The 20,826-nt window shown below is 39.0% G+C and overlaps 1 protein-coding gene across 1 annotated transcript; it reads left to right on the forward strand.

Moving 5' to 3' along the window:
- The first annotated feature begins 481 nt into the window (after positions 1-481).
- On the forward strand, positions 482-12,113 carry LOC137081587 (C-type mannose receptor 2-like). The gene is made up of 2 exons (XM_067447661.1): positions 482-776; positions 9,964-12,113. Exons 1-2 carry the CDS (start codon positions 545-547, stop codon positions 10,764-10,766), a joined length of 1,035 nt encoding a protein of 344 aa, XP_067303762.1. The 5' UTR covers positions 482-544; the 3' UTR covers positions 10,767-12,113.
- Positions 12,114-20,826: the final 8,713 nt, after the last annotated feature.

The raw sequence follows: 20,826 nt of genomic DNA on the forward strand, positions 1-20,826 counted from the left end.
CACGGGGCTTTTTAGAGAAATAACCAAATGATGTGATGCGCTGAATGAGGGATGAGAGCAGATATAATAATCACGTAGTTTAAAGCTGCAGACAGAACAGACAGACAGACTCAGGACAGAAACACACAACCTCTAAAGTAAGAACAACTCACATGATCATTCTTCACACACAGTTAGACTCTGAGATGATCATATTGTCTGAATGATTGTGAATCGAGTTATATGTATCTGCTTATGATCATGTTTTACTATAAGATGAATATGAGATTTGTCAATGTGCTTCTTCCTCAGAAATGGAGCAAACTCTATATTTGGTTCTTCTTCTCATTGGTGAGTGTGTCTGTAGTTTTATTTCTGGTTTATAGTTTCATCAGGTTTGACGCTGTTATGAAAAGCATTAAATCAAACCCTCTCTTTCACAGCTCTCTGCTCCGTATCTGAATGTGTTCAGCGTCAGTATCACTTTATATACGAGAGGAAGACCTGGACTGAAGCTCAGAGATACTGCAGAGAGAAATACACAGATCTGGCCACCGCTGACAACATGAACGACATGATCGAGCTGAAGAAGAGTGTGACTGGTGGAAGTGGTCAGGATGTCTGGATTGGGCTGCAGAGGACGAGTGTTACTAAATGGCGGTGGTCTTCAGGTGATCCTGTGCTCTATCTGAACTGGAGATCTGGACAACCTGACGGCAGCGATTGTGGATTTATGTCAAATGGATTGTTTTATAATTATCTCTGTAGTGCTTCTCTTCCGTTCATCTGCAACAACAGTGAGTATTTAAAATTACAACGACCGTTCATGTATAGATGCACCATGTACCACATTTCAGTGCAATACTAAAAACTATTATAAATATACAGAAATTACTAGACATGTGCCGGTATCAATTATTCATGTTGTGATTAATTGCTGAAGCTTTTATCACAGTATACGGTATTATCACGATATTGAAATAAGTTGCAAAAAAAAGTGTTGTCATAGTATAACAGCTTTAAGAACTTTTTTTGTAATAACTTTGTAATAAAAATGTTTCAATACAATAATGCATCGCATCAAAAATATATAAAAGTAAAAATTTCAAACAGATTAAAGTGTAAAAGAATTAGGCTATAAAGAACAACAGCTAACACATTACAATAAGGTCTCTTTATTTAAAGCTTTGACTAAGATTGAGCAACAGCTGCGTTTGTTACAGAACGTTCTTCTTTTGTTAATGTTAGTTAAGAAATAAAACTGATCATTGTTAGTTTTATCTTAGGTCCATTAAATTCTTTTGATTTTAGTAATGTTATTAAACAGAAACTAAGAAATGAACATTACTTAGAATAATTAATTCTTTATAAGTATTTTTCATTGTCAGTTTGGTAATAATGAATGAACATGTTAACTAATGAAGCCGTTTGTCTCAAAGTTTTACTGAACAATAACAAATAATCAGGGCTGCGTTTCCCAAAAGCATCGTAAGCCTAAGTTGATCGTAGGAATAATTGCCACCAATGGACTCTACTAGGGCTGTCCTCGACTAAGGTTTACACATTCAATTCAGAATTCCAATTCTCTTTGTTTACTCTTTAATAGAAGTCAGGTTACGTAGCCTACTACATTTAAACAACATTTTATTAAATTCATTTATTCATATTTATATACTTTAGATTTAGCTCACACAAGTGGCAAAACATTTAAACATAGTTTATAGCCTTAAATCACAAACATTTTAAATTAGAAACGTACAATAGTATATTCAAAAACAGCCGACTCTCGTCTTTTCTTTCGTTTTTACACCCTTTTAAAAGAAATCCTGCAGGTCAAAAAGAACTTTGCTTTTCACCTCCAAGAAAGTACTACGAGTGCTCTCCATTATGGCACTTTTTTAACCTAAATGCCAGGTAAGGTGTCGTTTTGTTGCTTAACTTGAGAAAAAAAGCCATGTGTTGTCTTTGAAACAAGAGTATATTTTAAATTATATGCTAGATTTTACTAGATTTTCACGTCAGTACATGTTTATTTTAATGCGAACAATCTTCTGTCGCTTTAATGCAGCAACGCAGCGCAGCAAAAAATAGACGGTACGAAAACGATCCGTGCACTGCTGCAGACGCAACGCTCCTGGAACGGACTGACGGACAGCATCCGCGTGCAGTGTGAAAGCTGTCATCCGTTAACATGGGGACGGGAAAAAATACACACCGCACGCACTGCAGACGGAGTATGTGTGAAACGGGCGTTAGAGATCGCAAACCCAAACTGGACCAATCAGCTACAAGTAAAGATGCAATAAAGCCACGCCCCCTGTATCTCTCGTTCCAAATTAGAGCAGTTTATAATGAAAAAACTTTAGAAATACAATTGTGCATCTTTTGGTGCTAATTATTTATTATATTTATATAATTTATAATCACTTTGAATTCATATATGTTCATATTGTAGGAAATTGTTCCTGTGTCTTTGTGTGTCTCAGTCTCTGCTCAGCAATCAGTTACAGCTTCAGGATCCTGGGAGAGTGCAAGTCAATGAACCACACGAGTAGAGTCAATATGGTTTATTCAGAATGCAGCTCTCGAAGTACAACAGGAAAACAGTGATATTTATACCATTAATCCACGCCCTAATAGTTGGACGCACCCTACATAGGAAACAGAAAGATAACTCCATATATGTCAATAATATGATAGAAATGAACCAGGAACAGATAGCTCTGCAGTTGATGATAACAGCTGGGTGGGTGTGCGCTCTACATGCACACAGCAAAACAGGAAACAAACATCAGTTCCCCTTTTATGTTATCAGAAGGACAGTTTGCAGAAAACACATACACAGAATATATATGCACATATAATCTTTCAATCCCCTCTTTTAAGCTGAAAGCTTAACGTTTTGAAATTTGTTCATAGTTATGTGGCGGTGTCATGCTAGAGATCGTAGCATATACTCTATTCATCAAACATTGCATTAAGCATGGCCCAAAGATACACACGGCCAATAAAATCAGCAGTATTGTAATCAACATTGTCACAAAGGGTGTTACCCAACCAGACATAGAATTCATCAGCCCCCAACCCCAATCCTTCTCTTTACTTTCATCCCCATACAGCTTATGTGCCATATTTCTCAGCTCTTCCACAGCATGGCCCACGGCTCCTTCAGCTTCATCCTCGGCAGGAACAAAGGTGCAGCACTGATCCCCCACCATGGCACAGACGCCCCCCTTATCAGCCAGGAGCATGTCCAATGCCAGGCGGTTTTGCGTGGTCATCAGGCGCAGGGCACCTAATTCTCTTCTCACCCCTGTCATACCATCAGTGGTGTCATTGACAAACTTTGCCAGTCGATAATTTAATATATATTCTAATTTCAATATGTTCAGGTAAAAAAGGGTATTGGGGCCTGGAGCCATTCTGACGATGGTCAACGCAGCGGGCTCTGGGCAGCCATGCATAGTCTCTTCCTCCAGGCCACTCATACAGAAACGTACAGGAATGATCATAAACAGACTGGTCTAATACGGGCATGGAGATGCTGACAACAGATGACATTATTTGTTGACATACATAACACGAGTCCTTGGTGACATCCCGAGCAATAGAGTTGGCATATTGCCAAAACAGATTATCAGTCGGCCTTACAGCCAAGGTACAGGTCATACAGAGAGCAATTACACTCACATAATACAGCTGCATTCTGAAAATATGCATAATATCAATACAACAATAATAACAATGATAGTAATAATGGTTTCAAAGCAAATAAAATCAAAAGGATATTGGTGCTGATGAGTGTTATGTCATGAGCAGCGCTGCGTGTTCAGCTCCTCTGCTATGCAATAACAGACAGTCAGCCAAGCAAAGAATCGTGGTCAGTCCCAGTCAGTCCAGGTCACGCACCGCCCCAGCCTCTCCGTCCCCTGACGCAGTAGTGGTCTTCTTGGAAACCCTACCTAAGTGGCCCCTTGTTCCAGCCTCTCCACCCCCTGACGCAGTAGTGGTCTTTTTGGAAACCCTACCTAAGTGGCTTGTTAAGGTATCGGACAGCTCCAGTAAACCTAGACAGACATAGTTACTTCTCTACAATTATTGCCATTGCATTTCCATTAATGCACACGTCCTGGGACACCTGTAACACACAATTATAGTTAGCAGTTTGTCCAGGGATTTTCTTCAGTACTGATAGCGTGGATCCACTGTGGAAAAGATTCCGTTAGTGCTGCAGTTCAAGTTACCGCCACGATTTTTGTTGGGGAGCTATATTTTGTAGCTTCAAAAGAATCCCCCATCTTTAAAAATTGTTTGACCATCACCTCGTCCCCAATTTTGAACGGGTGTGTTGGGTCTAACGGCAGTGGTGCAGAACTCGAATGCAGCTTCCTCCAGTTTTCATGGAGGGCCTCACATAATAACTTATATAGCATATTAGAGCAGGGGCACGTCACATCCAACGCCACATCTTTTAAGACCCTTATGGGGTGCCATTCTCATCTCGGCTAGGACAACGGGCAACAATTTTGGCCAGTTACTGTGGCCTACTGTATGCATTGCTTTTCTTAATTTGTCCTTAATGGTTCTGTTGGCCCTGCCCAAAAGCAAAGCAGGGCCTTTGTCTGAGTCAATGGCGAGTGGTATACCATATCTGGGTATAATTTCCCTCATTAGATGTGTTACAACTGTCTTTGCATCTTCCTTAGCGCACGGGAAAGCCTCAATCCATCTTGAAAACTTATCAATAAATACCAATAAGTATTTATATGGACCTTTTTTAGGTAAATGCGTAAAATCTACTTGCCATTGTTGTAACGGGCTATCCGGTAGCGGTAAAGTCTGATGCTTTGCTACTGGTTTTGTGGTATTATTCATTGCACATGTCACACATCTCCCTAACGTATCTTGTATTCTTGCTTGCTTGCTGCCAAATCTTGTATGCATAAGAATTTAGACATATCCCATATCCTCATATACCCCTCTTTGGCCGCGGTGTGTGACACCATGAATTTCCCAAATGAGGAACTAAGCGCATGAGGCTGGCACACAAACGCGGCCATTATTATCAATAACAATGCCCATCCCATTCTTAGCACATCCAATTGTGCAATCAGGAATCCACTGCCGGCAATAATTAATCAAACCAAGGAATGCCATTAACGCATGCTTAGTGGCTGGTCGTTTTGTGTCAACAATTATTTTTATTCGCTCTGGTAAAAAGCAGCTTTTGGCCCTTTGAAAGCACATGGCCTAAATAGTTGACTTCTGATAAGCAGAACTACATCTTCTTTTTTGACACCTTCAAACCACAGTCAGCTAGTCGCTGCAAAAGGCAGACAGTAGCCTCCCTACAGTCTGCAATGGTTTCACCAGTAACCAGGATGTCATCTGCATACTGCAACATGCATGAATTTTTTGGGCAATTTAAAATCAGACAAGCAGTCCCTGATTACCTGTGTGAAGACTGCTGGTGAATCAACAAACCCTTGTGTCATTCTTATGTGTTGCCCATAAATGATCAGCTAGCCCAAGTTCGTCTGACATTTGATCCCCTGTTTGTGACATGCAAGCAAAATTATGGGGAACTACAGACCCATGAATTGCCATCAAACAACTATTTTTCTGTTGCATAGCTATTGACAGTTATCTTAGAGCCAGAGAAACATAAACTTAAACACAGCTTTGACATTAAATCCCTTCCTAAAAGGTTGAAAGGGGACCCTTAATCGAGTGTCACGGTCATCAGCGCAAAATACTAGAAAAGGAGTAGTTAAGTGACTTTGAAAGGGGACTCCATCAATTCCCACAGAGCTAATGGTTTGTCCAGAGACAGGTCCCTCATAGGTAGACCCCAGCGAGGACATTGTAGCCCCTGTGTCCAAAATGAAGCTATATATGGAGCCATTCACATTCAAATCGACAGTTGGCACGTCACTATTGAGTGGCGAGTCAAAATTGACAGACAATAAAGCTTCGTTGCAGGAGCGGTCGCTGGGGTGCGTGCTCTGTGGGCGGCCCTAGTGATGTTAATATGGGTTGGACCCCCCTCTTCCTGTATCTTGAGGAGGGGGGACGTAAGCAGGCCCAGTACTGCGCTGGGGGCCATAGTTGCTATGCCCTGCTTGCTCATATTGCTGAGGACCCGGAAAACCAGGTCCAGCACCATACATGGGCACAGACAGTGTGCTCTTCCCCATTTTTAGGACAGCGCCGGTTTGTTCGTCCGATATGCGCTTCCTGCACTCCCTATACCAATGTCCTGGCTTCTGACAATAATTACATTTACCTGGCTTCCTACCCTTATTCTGGCCCTGCCCCTGATTCTGGGGTCGGACTGCAACACTGACAACATTTTTCTTGACACCCTGTCAGACTCTAACGTTCGAATTTTGGCTGCACCATCTTTAATTTTCAGCGTACTTCTATCACTGAGGTGATGTTTTAGTGTATCCTGATGGGCGGGAGTACAATTAGCCATGAAAGTAGACAAGAACATAGGGTGTTCCTTGTTAACATCTAAATCCAGCCCAACATTCATCCAAACATCGATAAATCGCTTCATGAACTGCGATGGCGGTTCATCCTTTTCCTGTAGGTGATGGGATGTTTGTTTCCTGTTTACAATTAGTGACCTGTGATAAGTCACGGTTGGTTCGCTGCCTTTAGATTTAGCAACTATTTTTTCAACATTTTCTCCAATTCTGTGATCATTTCGGGCGCCTGATCACGCCACTTGAAGGTAATAAGCGTCTTTTTTGTCTTCCTAGTCTCATCTTTCTCTTCTTCTTTTACTGTCTCTATCTTATCAGTTTCTGGTGCTAACACTGGCACTGCATCTATCAACGCTTCCTCATTGTACGAGTCTCCCAATTTGCACTGTAAAATGAATCTATAATCCGCACCCACTAACTGGCAGTGACGAGAAGTCCTGATCAACATATCTACAAACGGTATAGGTTTCGACGAACTTGGTAGCAGATCGATTATGTCTTTTAGCGCGCTTGGAGACGGAGGCTGAATATCAATTCCCCCTCTTTTCTCCATCCACACGGCCACCACATTCTGCACTTTAGGAGGATCGATGACGGACCCTCAATCAGGTCCTGCATCGTCCTTATATTCGTTATCATCACACTCAGAATTGTCCCAATTGGTCCCTTCACTTAAAGGAAGTGAGGGATAAATTTTGGGTATTTCTCTTTTTTTTTTTTTTGTTTGTTTTCGCGAGGCTTCTCTGAAACCTGGAGGGGTGCAGGCGAAGTTTTCGAAACGCACGCCAATTAGACGGTGGAACATAAGGTGGAGGATTTTCCCGTGGCAAAGTACAATGTTCTGACACGGCAGTCGTGGATTTTTTCTTTTTGAGTTTTTCTAGATTAGGAACAGTTTTTAAGACGGCTCTTGGCACGTATGACCGAGTTTTGTCTCTCCATACATCAGCCATTTTATACCACACGTCATATCCCCTTTTCATATAATCATAATCCCAGTTTGGATCACCCTGTTTACCATAAATTAGGTCGAATGCACTACCGAGAAACCCAGGGTCAAATGTTCCTTCCCTAGGATAACTACGCCATTGTGTACCCTCTGTCCAGCCGGCTAAATTATCCAAATATATACTTTAGGAGTTTCACTTGGTTCTGGCTTTGGATATGTTTGCCCCATTTTCAAAGATTAACTGGCCAGGCACTGACACACACAGTTCAATCAATCTATGTATTTCTTTATACAAAAGTAGTATAAATTTTTCCCCTAAGTTTCAAGATACAACCAGAACAGGTAGTGAATCAAATTCATCTCTTACCTGTCTGGATGTATCACGTCGGGGTCACCAAACACTGTAGGAAATTGTTCCTGTGTCTTTGTGTGTCTCAGTCTCTGCTCAGCAATCAGTTACAGCTTCAGGATCCTGGGAGAGTGCAAGTCAATGAACCACACGAGTAGAGTCAATATGTTTTATTCAGAATGCAGCTCTCGAAGTACAACAGGAAAACAGTGATATTTATACCATTAATCCACGCCCTAATAGTTGGACGCACCCTACATAGGAAACAGAAAGATAACTCCATATATGTCAATAATATGATAGAAATGAACCAGGAACAGATAGCTCTGCAGTTGATGATAACAGCTGGGTGGGTGTGCGCTCTACATGCACACAGCAAAACAGGAAACAAACATCAGTTCCCCTTTTATGTTATCAGAAGGACAGTTTGCAGAAAACACATACACAGAATATATATGCACATATAATCTTTCACATATAAATATTATATTAATTGACAAGTAGCCAAATAGTAATGCATTGATATAGTCAGATATTCTTTAATCTGCCTTCTCAAACTCTCGCCGCAGCAGCAGTGTTTATTCCTGCCCTGTAAACACATTTCATTTCATGATCAATTTCAAAACGATCTCTCAATCTTCAGAAGAGAAGTGAATCAAACGGGCGCTGTGATTGGCTGTTTGCCGCACGTGTCACACTTTCAGGCTCTCGCGCTTCAGAGTTAATCGCTAACTCTGGATTAAACCTGAGCTGACAGAGAAAGTTTATACCGAGCTTTGAGAAACGGTTGAACTTGATCTAAACCAGGTTGGATTTATCTGGATTCGTCAACTCTAAAGCTACTCAGAAACTCAGAGTTTGTTCAGCTAGCTTCATGAAACCGGCCTCAGATGGGTTCCAGTGTAAGATAATGTTTATCGACAGCCCAAAATCAATGGCTTATTAAATAATGTTGATAAGCATTTTTTTCCTTTAGAGTAAGATAGGAAGTTGAACTGCTACATGAACTAATATGTGCAGATACACATTTAGATACTAATCTTGTAAGATAAGATAACATTAGAAAAACACTAAAGCTACACACTTTTAAAAAATATTTGGGAAAAAAGTTTCCTGGTTGCCTTAAAATTTTGAGTTAATACAATGAATTTTTTTTTTTTTTTTGAGATTCGACAACCTTTATTAAAATATTATTAAAATCTTTTGGAAGCATATTGGATAATTGTGTGTGTTTTATTTCTGATAACACAGTGAAACATGCCAAATAGTGCTATTTTCATGATTTATCAAATGTTTTATGTGGTTTGGATCAATAATATTTTGAGTTTCTATTTATTAAACAAATTTCCTTCATTGTATCAACTCAATTTTTTCATTTCAATAAGCTCAAAATTTTTAGGCAACCAGGTTACTTACTTTTTTTTAAGTTAAACCAACAAAAAACATTTTTTTTATTATTATTATTTTTACAGTGCAGGCATTGTTCATGGTTAGATCATGTTAACTAACACATTAAATAATGTTAACTAATACAACCTTATTGTAAAGTGTTACCTTGTAAGATTACGACAGTAAAATAATGTTGATGAGCATATTTACTTTAAGAGTAAGAGGGTAAGTTAGAAATGTTCACCCTTAGTAAACTAATGTAAATAATATCAGTAAGATAACCTTACAAAAACACTAAAGCTACAGGCATTGTTCATGGTTAGTTCATTTGAACTAATACAACCTCATTGTAAGGTGTGACCGATATATTCAACCTTCAGGATCTCAACACAAACCTGTAATTTCTTCATTTTTTGTAGATTAACTTAATGTAGGTATAATAGTCCATTAAAAATCAGGCATTGAGATACACTGCAACTATTAATAAATGACTACAGTCCAAGTAAATGTGTCTGAACTAGTTAACTAACACATTTATCTGCAGAGTAACATCCTCCTCTGTTTCTCTCATTCAGCTCTTTGTGTCTGAATCCAGTATTTCAGAGTATTTCAACATGTTACTTCATGTTATATAATTACAATAATCCTGAAGATATTGAGAATATTTAATATATCATCAGCTGTAGAAAGTCTCTGAATGAAACATGTTTCTGATGCTCCACCACTGCTCTTATTCACATCCAAACCATAAATCAGTGTAAGAATAATGAACAAACTGACTCATGAATCTGTTTCTGTTCTTAAAGTGAGCACAGGACTCGTCTTAGTCGATCAGCCGAAGAACTGGAGAGACGCTCAGAGTTACTGCAGACAGAATCACATTGATCTGGTCAGTGTGAGGAACCAGAATGAGAGTCAACAGATTCAGAAGTTCATCAGTGATCGTCACTTATCTGGATCACAGATCTGGATCGGTCTGTTCAGAGACTCATGGCAGTGGTCAGATCAGAGTGACTCCTCATTCAGAGACTGGAATACTGGTGAACCTAATAATGGTGGAGTTGGTGAAAACTGTACAGTGATTGGACTGTATGCTGAGGGACAATGGAATGACGTCCCTTGCAACATCCAATATCCTTTTGTGTGTCATGATGGTGAGCAGATCCTCACAAATCACACAATCCATCCATCACCTCCAGATATCTTAAAGTACACAATCTATACATCAGCTCCACCAGATCCAGATAAACTGATTCTGATCAAAGAGAACCTGACGTGGCCTGAAGCTCTGAGATACTGCAGACAGAAACATGTGGATCTGGTATCGGTTCATTCAGACGAGATGCAGCGTGAGGTGATGAATGTGGTTAAAGCGGCGTCTACTGCGGAGGTGTGGTTGGGTTTACACAACTACTGCATCATGAACATGTGGCTCTGGCTGAGCGGAGAGAACATGTACTATCAGAACTGGGCTCCAGGGCACGGAACGACACCGGAAAACTGCCGCCTCGAGAAGAGAAAAGGAGCAGTTCAGTCTGGAGGAGATCAGCGCTGGGTCAGCCTTCCTGAAACTCGCAAACTCAACTTCATCTGCACAAATTATGAGTGAAAACATGTGAATGTTTGTGTGTTTACCCACATTCACTGTTTCCATCCCTCATTATTTTTCTTATTTACTTTCATCTGTTTTGTGAATCTACTAATCGTGTTTTATTTCTGTATATTAATCATCATGATATAATGTGATCTTATCAAAGTTTTCTAACACCAATAATGAATGTTCTTTAGATGTCTAAAATATTAACAAAATATATGTTTGTTTTAAGAATCTCTTTGCATATCTGATGTATTTATGTCTTTATGCGTTTCTCTAATCTTAGAACTGGTTAAATGTGATTTTGTTTGCAGCAGCTCTTCATAATCTACAGGGATTTAGTTGACAAATCCAACAACAATATATAAAGAGTTAAACACAGCACGACTGTGCCATATTTAACATATTTATCAACTATAGCACATTTCATATAGACAATGGTAATTACACTGCAAAAAAAAATGCTTTTCTTATTTAGTATTTTTGTCTTGTTTCCAGTCTTAATATCTAAAAATTAATATCTGTTCACGTCTGAGTTTCTTTGTTAATCTTCTAGTTTGTTGATTAGTTCTGTCACCTCTTTTTGGTTTCTGATTGATTTTAGTCTTCTGTTGAGGTGTGTCTTTGTTTTCTGTGTGTATCTCAGTTTCAGTTCACTCCTTGTCTGGTATTAAAGGTTCACTATGCAGCTTTCCGTCCACTAGGCGCCTATGCAAAACAAATGTGTAGTTTGATGACGCAAAGTGTGAGCGCAGCATCTTGGGACATGTGGTCTTCACCTCACAGCCGGTGGGAAATAGGACTCGGGCAGAAATCACCCTCATGGATGCGGTTATTAACGTTACTGTAGTGTAAAGCAGAGCGGGGGCGAGTGTTGTGGACCTGAGCACGGCCGCTGGAGCGATTGTTAAACAAATACCCGCCTCGCGAACACCGGGACTTTTATTATGACGGGACGGGACACAGTCGCCGGGCGCCAGCACTGATCCGCTCTTCCGGTTATGATTTTGAGGTAAAGCAGCTCTGTTTATCATATTAGATACATTTAAGTGTGTTTAAAATGATGTTATGACGTTACTCCGAGCGTTCACTTGTTCACACTGCTAAGAGTAAAGCGCTCCTGCCAAATAAAACCCGAAACCGAGGGTAGCGCAGATATGACGCGATTGACAGGCGACTCCCTCAAACGCTATGCTGAAATGTCCCGGTCCTTAGTTAAATTAGCAATCTTCTCACAATTTACAAATAGTTGGAAACATTTGGGATATTGTAGGTACGCAATTTAACACCGGCCTAGTGGTTTTTGGATATTTTACTGCAAAAATACTACATAGTGCACCTTTAATCATGTTTAGTTGTTTGTGTTGCCGTTTTCTCCTGTGAATTCCTGTACTTCATTTGGTGGATTTAAATAAAGGTTTCTTTGAATTTCTGCCTTTGTCTTGTGCTTTGGATCTACACTCTCTCTCTCTCAAAAAAAAAGGATTTTGGTTTCTCTTTTTGGTTTCTGATTGATTTTAGTCTTCTGTTGAGGTGTGTCTTTGTTTTCTGTGTGTATCTCAGTTCTTTGAATTTCTGCCTTTGTCTTGTGCTTTGGATCTACACTCTCTCTCTCAAAAAAAAAAAGGGAACAGTGAGGACAAAACTATATAACTGAACCTTTAAAGGTATGTGACGGATCTGGGCTGCATTTCCCGAAACCTTCTTAACACTGCGTCATTCTTAAGTTATACCTTAGGTATCCCTTAACGTTCATATCTGTTTCCCGAAACTTAGTTAACAATACCTTCTTTAAGTCATACTTTCGTAAGGTTGGTCTGGACCACTCTTAGCTATACCTTATCCAACCCAGGCTCATTGGAAATACGTGACTCTGCCTACATTTTTGCAACACCCAAAATATGTTCCTCCAGGTACGTTTACCTGCACTTTTTGGGTGAAACGCCCACTGGAGGCGCTAAGTGGTAATATTTTTTCTCCGTTCCCAGACTGATTTAATGAAATGGCGTATGTATGACACGCCAATTCGTATGGCATTTTGGCGTACTATCAAGACACATAATCGCTTTTTAGTGTGTTTATAAATCCATTTACCTTGTGGACACACATATTCAGACACATTTTGAACGTGTAACTCAAATGCTTCCCTAAACCTACCCATTTGTGTATTATAAAAAACAGGATATAACAGGCAGATACGACTGCAGGCACAATTTATTCAGAAAGTACAAATATCCCAAGTGTTCCGAGGCCAAACGATTGATTTGTGTGAAGAAAATCCCCAAAAGCGATCAGTAACGTCGAGTCCATCCACCAAAGATTAATAATAAATTTCAAATATTGCTGCCAGAAGAAACATCAGGTCAGCTTTGACAGCATTGGCTGTTGTGTGTCTCGTGACCAATCGCGTCATTCAACTTGTGTGTATCATTTGAATTATATGAATGAACGAGTGCGTGTGTGTGTTCTGTTCGCAAAGGAGCGCGATCATCATTTCAACAACTAAAACATTAATATCAACTCTGTTCTTCACATGAAGATATCGTATGACTTCAGAAGACTTGGAATGCATCATGAGTTAATACTTTTATACAGTTTTTTGGTCAGTTTTTGCAATAAATAACTGACTGTACATTTATTTGCCTGTTACGTGTTATATTGTTGAGAGTGGGTAGGTTTAGGGTAGGAGTGGAGTTAGTTGCTCAAAAATATAAAATTAGGCTATAAATATTCATTCTGTCAGATCAGGTTGGCGGAATCACACGGCGTAGACATACACGCGGAGATGATGGTTTTATATTTTATATTTAAAAATATTACCACTTAGCGCCTCCGGTGGACGTTTCACCCAAAAAGTACAGGTAAACGTTCCTGGAGGTACATATTTGGGGTGTTGCAAAAATGTAGGCAGAGTCACGTATTTCCAATGAGCCTGGGTTGACCTTATCACCATTAACAGTTCATTCCACTAGTGGCCACCACTGTCCAAAACGCTTCTTTATATGTCAGTCTATACGAATATAATTCTGAATATACTGTAATGTATTGTAATATACACCCAGTGTTCAATTAGGCTAGTTGAATTGTTTTTTTGTTTTTTATGCAAGGATTAAAATTGTCATAAACTAATGGTTGTTAGCTTTTTAATGATATTATCCATTATCATAAATAATGATATTATTTAATGATATTATCCAAAGGTACATCAGCTGGCAAACCATTAGACAGGACAAGCTCAGGAGTCTATTTAAAGGGAATGATTGTGGAGGAGTTTGGTCAAACTTTGGCAGCGAATAGAATTGTGCTAATCAAAGACGTTTAGTGTATGTGGAAAACAAAGATGAAATTCTTTGGAAACAAAGATAAATTCTCAAGGTGAACGCATATCTTGAGGCTAAAGGTCTGATAACAAAAAATCAAGTCAGGAATCTAGGTGTGATTTTGGAGTCAGACCTGAGTTTCAGTAGTCATGTCAAAGCAATAACTAAATCAGCATACTATCATCTGAAAAATATTGCAATAATTAGATGCTCTGTTTCCAGGTGTAACGGGTGTAATATTTATTTAATTTCACTCAAAATCTCTCTGTCAATTATTTTACATTTATATTATTGTTTTGAATTCTGAAAAGTATTATTTTAATATTTCATTTCATTTATTCTTTTTATATTGGATTACTTTGAATGGGATGTCATGTTTCGATTGTTATATGTCCATTTTTCAGTGATTTGGTGTTTTGTTAAATAAGGCGCGTGGCCCCTTTAAGACTCTTGTTCCGGTTCCGCCCGCTCTCCTTCAGTTCGCGGTAAATGCGACTGAAGAGAGGTGAGTTGTACTGAAGCTCCGTATAAAACGTTTTATATGAGCGTTGTTAACTAAGATAAAATATGCAGTTTAGTTCTTAAATGCACTTTAATATTATTCGGATGTATATGAAGTTTGTGTGAGTGATGTAAAGCAAATTTTGGAGAGTATTCATTAAGCACAAGCAGGCTAATTCTGTGGCTAAAATAATGCCTTTCACTAACAGGCAAACTTGTGAAAGAAGGCCACAGAACTCTCCAGCTTGATAAAATTTCATTTTATTCATGTAGGTATGTTTTCACTCATGTTATTGTTAAATTCATGTCAAATGTTTCTTTATGAAATATGTGAGCACTATTGATTTCATTATATGAGAGAAGTTAAATGTTAAATGTAGTTCAGTTCGCGGTAAATGCGACTGAAGAAAGGCAAACTTGTGAAAGAAGGCCACAGAACTCTCCAGCTTGATCAAATTTCATTTGATTCAATATGCCATGAGTGATTCCTGATGCCAAGTCTCATTCATTTACCACCCTACACAACGCAGAGCGAAGACCGGTTACACAGGTAAGACTTAGAGAAACTGGTTCATGCTTTCATCACCAGTAGGGTGGACTATTGTAATGGCCTTCTCACCGGCCTTCCCAAAAAGACCATTAGACAGCTGCAGCTCATACAGAACGCTGCTGCCAGGATTCTGAGCAGAACCAGAAAATATGACCATATCACACCAGTCCTCAGGTCTTTACACTGGCTTCCAGTTACATTTAGGATCGATTTTAAAGTACTACTGCTTGTTTATAAATCTCTCAATGAGCTAGGAGCTCAATACAGATATGCTGATTAAATACAAACCAAGAGTTCACTCAAAGCAAGGAGAGTCTGCCTTTAGCTATTATGCCAGCCGCAGTTGGAACCGGCTTCCTGAACAGATCAGATGTGCTCCAACAGTAGCCACATTCAAATCCAGACTCAAAACACATCTGTTCAGCTGTGCATTTACTGAATGAGCTCTGAGCACTGTATGTCTGACTGATTGCACCTTATCTATGCATCATTTTTTAAATTCTTTTTATAACTGATTTAGTTTACCTTTGTTATTTTCTTTGGTTATCATCATTCGATTATTTTTAATTCTCTTTACATTGTATTCTTTTTCTTATGCATTTTTATCCCTATTTTAATTCCTTTCTATGTAAAGCACTTTGAATTGCCATTGTGTATGAAATGTGCTATATAAATAAACTTGCCTTGCCTATGTGCTAGGGGTTAAACGACTTCCATGTTTTAAAAGTCGACATTTATGTGATGAAAGTCGAGTCGTCGTCGACTAGTCACTGATGACGTCATTAATAAACAAATAACCATGGGCCTCGAGCTGAGACTCGAACTCGGGTCTTCTTGTGCTCAGGACAGCTATGGCATATGACACAGCGCTGCCCATGAGGTTATTAATCCTACATCACAGCTTTTGTATCTAGGGATGCACCGAAATGAAATGCTTGGCCGAAACCGAATAATAATGAAATGCTTGGCCGAAGCCGAAACCGAACGCGGTGTTTCGCATTTTTTCCATTTATTTGGCCATTTTTTTTACCATTACAATAATTAAATAGTAAAAATTTGCTTTTTACTATTTTGTGTTGCTTTTCAGAGAAATAAATCAAATAACTAAAATACAATTTCAAAATATTTATTTAACACTGAACATTTTTTTAACATTCCAGCAGATATTATACAAACTAAGCACAACATAACTTAAAATAAATAATTTGTAAAATAAAAAATATATTTTTATTTGGCCATCTTTGAAGCCCCCCTTCTTGAATAGCCTATGTTAGGCCTATAACTGACTGCTGAAAGAATGTAACTCTGTATGTCTACAACAATAAATGTGCATTGAATAGTGCAAAAAAATGTGGATGAACCCACAACAAATAAATAACTGTCCTAGACATAAGCCTACTTAGCCTACTTCTTCAGGAAAAGTGCTTTTTTTGGCTATTTTCGGCCGAATAATTTCGGTTGCCGAACATTCGGTGCATCCCTATTTGTATCAGTTCTTTTGTCTTATGATCGTTATATTTCTCACAGATTTCTGCTCATTCTGAATAAGATACAGATAAAGTAGCACAATAAAGATATGAATGCATTAGTGAGTGATTGTGTGTGAATTAATTCTACTGCCAGTGTCTCTCTACTAATAGTGAAGCTGTGAGTTTTAGTTATCAAGAAATATATGCTAGAACGTTTCAGTTTAAGCTATTTTAAAGATAAATCACAGAACAGTGTTGATACATTTCTGCGCTACTGAATGGTTTTGTGTGAGGCGCGCGCGATCTCCGCGTGATCAGGCTATGTGTGTGTGTGTGTGTGCATTGCAATGAAGTACGCAGTTTAGCGTGATGATTAACTTACGTGTACAATAAGCCTGCATTCTCCCGATCAATTTTGAGCATCCAGATGGTAATCAAACATGTCTTGTGGAGAGCTCTCGGAGTATGCATTTATTTGTCATTTTTAACTGTTCAAAGCAGAGCCTGCGTATCAGGAAATTGTTTATCCTGTTGCGCCCTCTATAGGCCAGCGACTAGTCGACGTCAAGCTTAAAGCGTCATGGCAGAGCATTAAGGTCGACTAGTCGGTGCAACCCCTAGTATGTGCACTTCATACGTGAAAACTTTAGTCCCCTGGCTACCATGTCAGAAGCTGCTATTAAAATACATTTCGCCTACAATGACAGCAAATTCAGCAGCTTTTAGATCTTGTTGGACCAACTTTGTCGAGACAAACTCAGTCCTGAAATCAGCTGCTGGGGCTCTCCTCTTTCTTTCTTTTTTCTCTGCCATAGTAGCAGCTGATTATATGTTTTGCGTTTTTATTGACTAGGTCAGGGATTCCCAAAGTGTGGTGCGTGCACCCCCAGGGGTACGCGAGAGGAAAAATGTAATGGCGGTCTGTTTTTTTAATGGGACTTTTCATACAATAAAAAAAAGACAAGATGAATGCGGAAGATTTGGTTTCAAAGTGAAATGTAAAAGTGCCTATTTAAGTGAGTTTATCATTGTGTGTTGTTGTGTTTTTAAATAGTAAGATATATAAATGTACATTTAAATAGATTATTAACCCTTTACTTACACTTTCGAAATGATCATATGAACCACTGACGACAACTAAATAACTCCTCTGTAAATAATGTAATACTTAATTTAGAAATGATAAATTGATAATTTATAAAGTATGAAAATACGATTATTAAACACATTATAGATATAATTATAAATCAAGAATAAAGCGTTTATAGTTGTATTTATAAACTGCCTATTTAATGTCTATTAATGCTTTATAAATGATGAACTATTTACTAATGCTTTATTAATACTTCATAGCGTGAGTTATTATAAAGTGTTACTGAAAGTTCAACTATTTCTGAAGTGCTTCTTTTAAAAAGAACATAATTTTTCGCATAACGCAGTGAAACAGCCCCTGCATAGAGTAAATAACCGATTCTTGAGCCATTGATATAAGCCGATTCATCACCGCCGTCACGGACAGCACCGCTAACGTCACACTGAAGAAGGGTTACCTTAAGCAACCTACTAAGGTACAGTTTGGGGAACACGCCGAGAAACGGGATACCTTCAGTTAAGTTATACCTTTAGAGTCTTCGTAGCGCGCTAAGAACGTTATCGGGAAATGCAGCCCTGGTCTCTCTCTTCTACTCTGCGTTGACCCTACCGAGATCCGATTTTTTGCATTGGAAGTTTAATCTCTGCCCGAATCCCTCCATCAATAAATGCACAGACACAAATGTTGGTTGGTGTCAATCTTCTTTTTTTTCTTTACTTCTGTAGAATGAAATAAATCACCTTCTTAGTAGTTATAATCGCTGCAGGCTTAACTGACCCACAGCGTAGGCATCATAACAGCATAAACACCAATTTGCATCACAACACACGACAACTCTTTACATATAACATTAGTAACAATGAACAAAACCATATAAAAGACATACCTGTAGAATTAAATAAATCACCCTCTTAGTGGTCAAGAACACTGCAGGCTTAACTGACCTAAATCAAATGTAAAATAAAATCAACACTGTGGCCTTGATGACAACAGTTCACGAAAGGCCAAATAACTTATAAAATATATGTTAAGGGTCAAATGAAATGGTCAAAACATTACCCTCAGTAAATCACAAACATAAAATGCTTGAAAACAAAACTTATTTTGCATTATTAATGAATATATCTTATTAAATTGAGACAGAGCTTAAGTATACCCACCCACAGCTTGCAGTACACATTGCAACTGCTGTGTTGCGTCAGCTCTCGTCTTACCAAATTTGTTTTGTCTGCAGTCCTTACACAAACCACCTGAGGGCACTAATACAACATGAAATCATTAGATGTTGCCAAATTCAGAAGGATTCACAATAACATTACAATTCTAACTCTATTACAGGTACACAATTGGCCCTTAGGGTACAATTATATATTTGTTTTCCTCTACTTAGAGCAGGGATTGGCAAGTTCAGCGAGCTGCTGTCCTGCAGAGTTTGGCTCTAACCCTGAAAGACGGCTATAGACGCTCTTATTGAGAATTAACCGAGGTTTAAATGTTGATGATTTATTGAAAATGTTTGATCACCATTATGGGGATCAGTGTTTCCTTTAGTTGGCCAGTTTGACTCTTATGCAAGTTTGTTGTTTTTGATACAGTGTTAAAAAAACACTCAATCTGTTAAAATCAAAAATTGTCATCAAGACAAATGTTTGACTAAACTCATTACTGACTAAAAATGTTAATAAATAATATTAACCAACAATACTTTCTTGCCACCGATCTTCTGAATTGTCATTCAAAAAAAGTTTAGACGAACACAGATATCAAGAATCAGCCTATAGCTGTGTCCCAATTCAGGGGCTGCATCCTTTGAAGGATACAGCCTACATGGCCTTCACAAGAGGCCAAATGTAGCCTTCATTGGTAATTGAGCCACAAGCTGTTCCCTATTACCATTGCTGTCACCGAGCAAACTGTGAGAGAGGAGAGCTGCCATCCTGAAAACTATGGAGCCAGAATTGCTAGTTTTTATTTTTATTTTGTATGAGTTACTGGAGGAGATGGTGGGGTTTCAACCCCGACGCCGCCGGGTCATTTATCTGAGACTTTGCCAAGATCATAGATCAAGTTGAACTGGTTTGCTGCATTCTTATTGACAGATTATACATTTTATTTGTAGCTAAGAATTTGGTTTCAACTAACTTGTATAATCTTATGGCACACGAAGAAACAAAATACACATAAAGCAGTTTGAATGTTGACTTATATGTTGCCAAGATGCTATCTGATAGGCTTTAGTTTATTCTCTTGACCATGGTGAATGTATTTAGACGGGTTTTCAACACAGTTTTGTTTGTAGGCAATTGAACCATAAAAACAAGAAACAATAAAAATATATTTTGTTAGTTTCATTTTAAAAATGACGAGTGGTGAAGGAACTAAATTTGTTAAATATACTTTACATTTGTACATGTAGACCTACTTTAGTAAAAAGTAAAATGCAACATAAAACGTAGTGCAGCAATCATATTACTGCCAAACCATCACTGATTTCTCAATTTCTCTTTTCCTTCTTTCCCTAAATTAGACCAGACCCCTGTACTGCAGGATTAATCTGAATGTCCCACTGCTGGACAGATTTGTTAGTGATTCCGATACACGTCCTGATTTTCGGCAGAGCATGCTGCTGGATTTGCTAAATGAACGTCGACATGGATGGGGTTCCACAATCAAGACCCTAGTGTTTCTTTTCTGGCTGGCGTGTGGTACATCATACAGGGTGGTCTCCAGAGCATTTGAAATGCCTCGTTCCACTGTCCACCGAGTTGCTGAGGAGGTGGTGGCCATTCGCCACCAAGTAATTCATCTCCCCAACACCCCAGAGAAGCTGGAGGCAGTTTGCCGTGGGTTTGCAGGGCTGGCAAGGCACAGAGCTTTCTTGAAAGCTGCAGGAGCAATCGATGGCTGCCATGTCCGTATCAAGCCACCAAGCGGGCATGCCACATCAGGGCCGCTTCATTGACACATACGTAGGCTGGCCCGGGTTAGTGCATGATGCACGAGTGCTCCGCCACAGCCCACTGTACAGGAGGTCAGCGTATCCTCCTCCAGGGCACTTCATCCTGGCAGACGGAGGGTACCTATGTCTCCAACACCCACTCCCTCTCATCAATCCCTACAGGAGGCCATTACAAGGTGTGGG

Source organism: Pseudorasbora parva, chromosome 1 (assembly GCF_024679245.1).
Source record: "Pseudorasbora parva isolate DD20220531a chromosome 1, ASM2467924v1, whole genome shotgun sequence".
NCBI classification, from domain to species: Eukaryota; Metazoa; Chordata; class Actinopteri; order Cypriniformes; family Gobionidae; genus Pseudorasbora; species Pseudorasbora parva.